General features: G+C 55.0%; 1 protein-coding gene across 2 annotated transcripts in view; it reads right to left on the bottom strand.

Moving 5' to 3' along the window:
• Positions 1 to 334, bottom strand: part of Rnf7 (ring finger protein 7) — a 7358-nt gene extending 7024 nt beyond the window's left edge. The window contains exon 1 of one of the 2 annotated variants that reach the window (XM_015486986.2): positions 24 to 334. In XM_015486986.2, coding sequence (XP_015342472.1) covers positions 24 to 278 — 255 coding nt within the window. In that variant the 5' untranslated portion in view covers positions 279 to 334. Of the gene's footprint in view, positions 1 to 16 lie in introns of both variants that reach the window. The other variant, XM_015486985.2, reaches the window with a different exon arrangement.
• Positions 335 to 876: the final 542 nt, after the last annotated feature.

Here is an 876-nt window from a genome sequence, read left to right on the forward strand (position 1 = left end):
AGAGACAGGCACTTACCCATCACCTGGACCCTGCAGATGGCGCACGTATCGCACTCCACGTCCCAGCTCCACATGGCCACCGCGTTCCACTTCTTGAGCGAGAACATTTTGTCGCTCCCCGACTTGGAGCCTGCGCTCCCGGAGTGGGATGACAAGGCGCAGGGCTCTTCGCTGTCTTCCACATCGGCCATGGCGGAGGCGCGGAGCCGACGGCGAGGACGTTGGGTTAAAGGAAGCGGGCGGCTATGGCGGCTCTGTGGGGCCGCCCGACGGGCCATAGCGCCGCCCGGAGGCCGCGGGCTACGGCGGAGCCCACACTGGCGCGGCCCGCGATTGGCTGGCGCGGCCTGGTGACGTCACCCTGCGCCAGCGCCGGGGCGGGGACTGTGGCCCCGCCTCCCCGTTCTCTGCTTCCCAGGGTCTGGAGGCCTCGGGACGACCCCTGCTGAAACCCGGCGCCTTACGCTTTAGAGCGTGACCTCAGAGCAGGCCTCAGATAGTGCGGGGCCCCTGTCCTGCTCCCTGCGGCTGTTAAACTTGCAGCTCTTACAAACTACCTTGCTAATTTGTCTCTTCGTTGCCAAATGTAAACTCTTATCAGAGCAGGGACTGCGGGTCTCATCAACACCTTAGACTCTATGTCTGAAAGTGCCACCATTGTTTGTTGAATGAATGAATGACCTGAAAGATCTAGAAAATGTTTTTGTTTAGTGGTTCTCAGACTTTTTGGTCTCAGGACTCCTTTACACTTAAAATTTATTAGAACCTTAAAGAGCTTTTGTTTATGTAAGATACATGGATATAGATGGATATTTGCTTTTTTAATATTTTTTAGTTGTAGATGGACAGCATGCCTTTATTTCACTTATTTATTTT

Source organism: Marmota marmota, unplaced genomic scaffold (genome assembly GCF_001458135.2).
Source record: "Marmota marmota marmota unplaced genomic scaffold, marMar, whole genome shotgun sequence".
In the NCBI taxonomy this organism is placed as follows: Eukaryota; Metazoa; Chordata; class Mammalia; order Rodentia; family Sciuridae; genus Marmota; species Marmota marmota.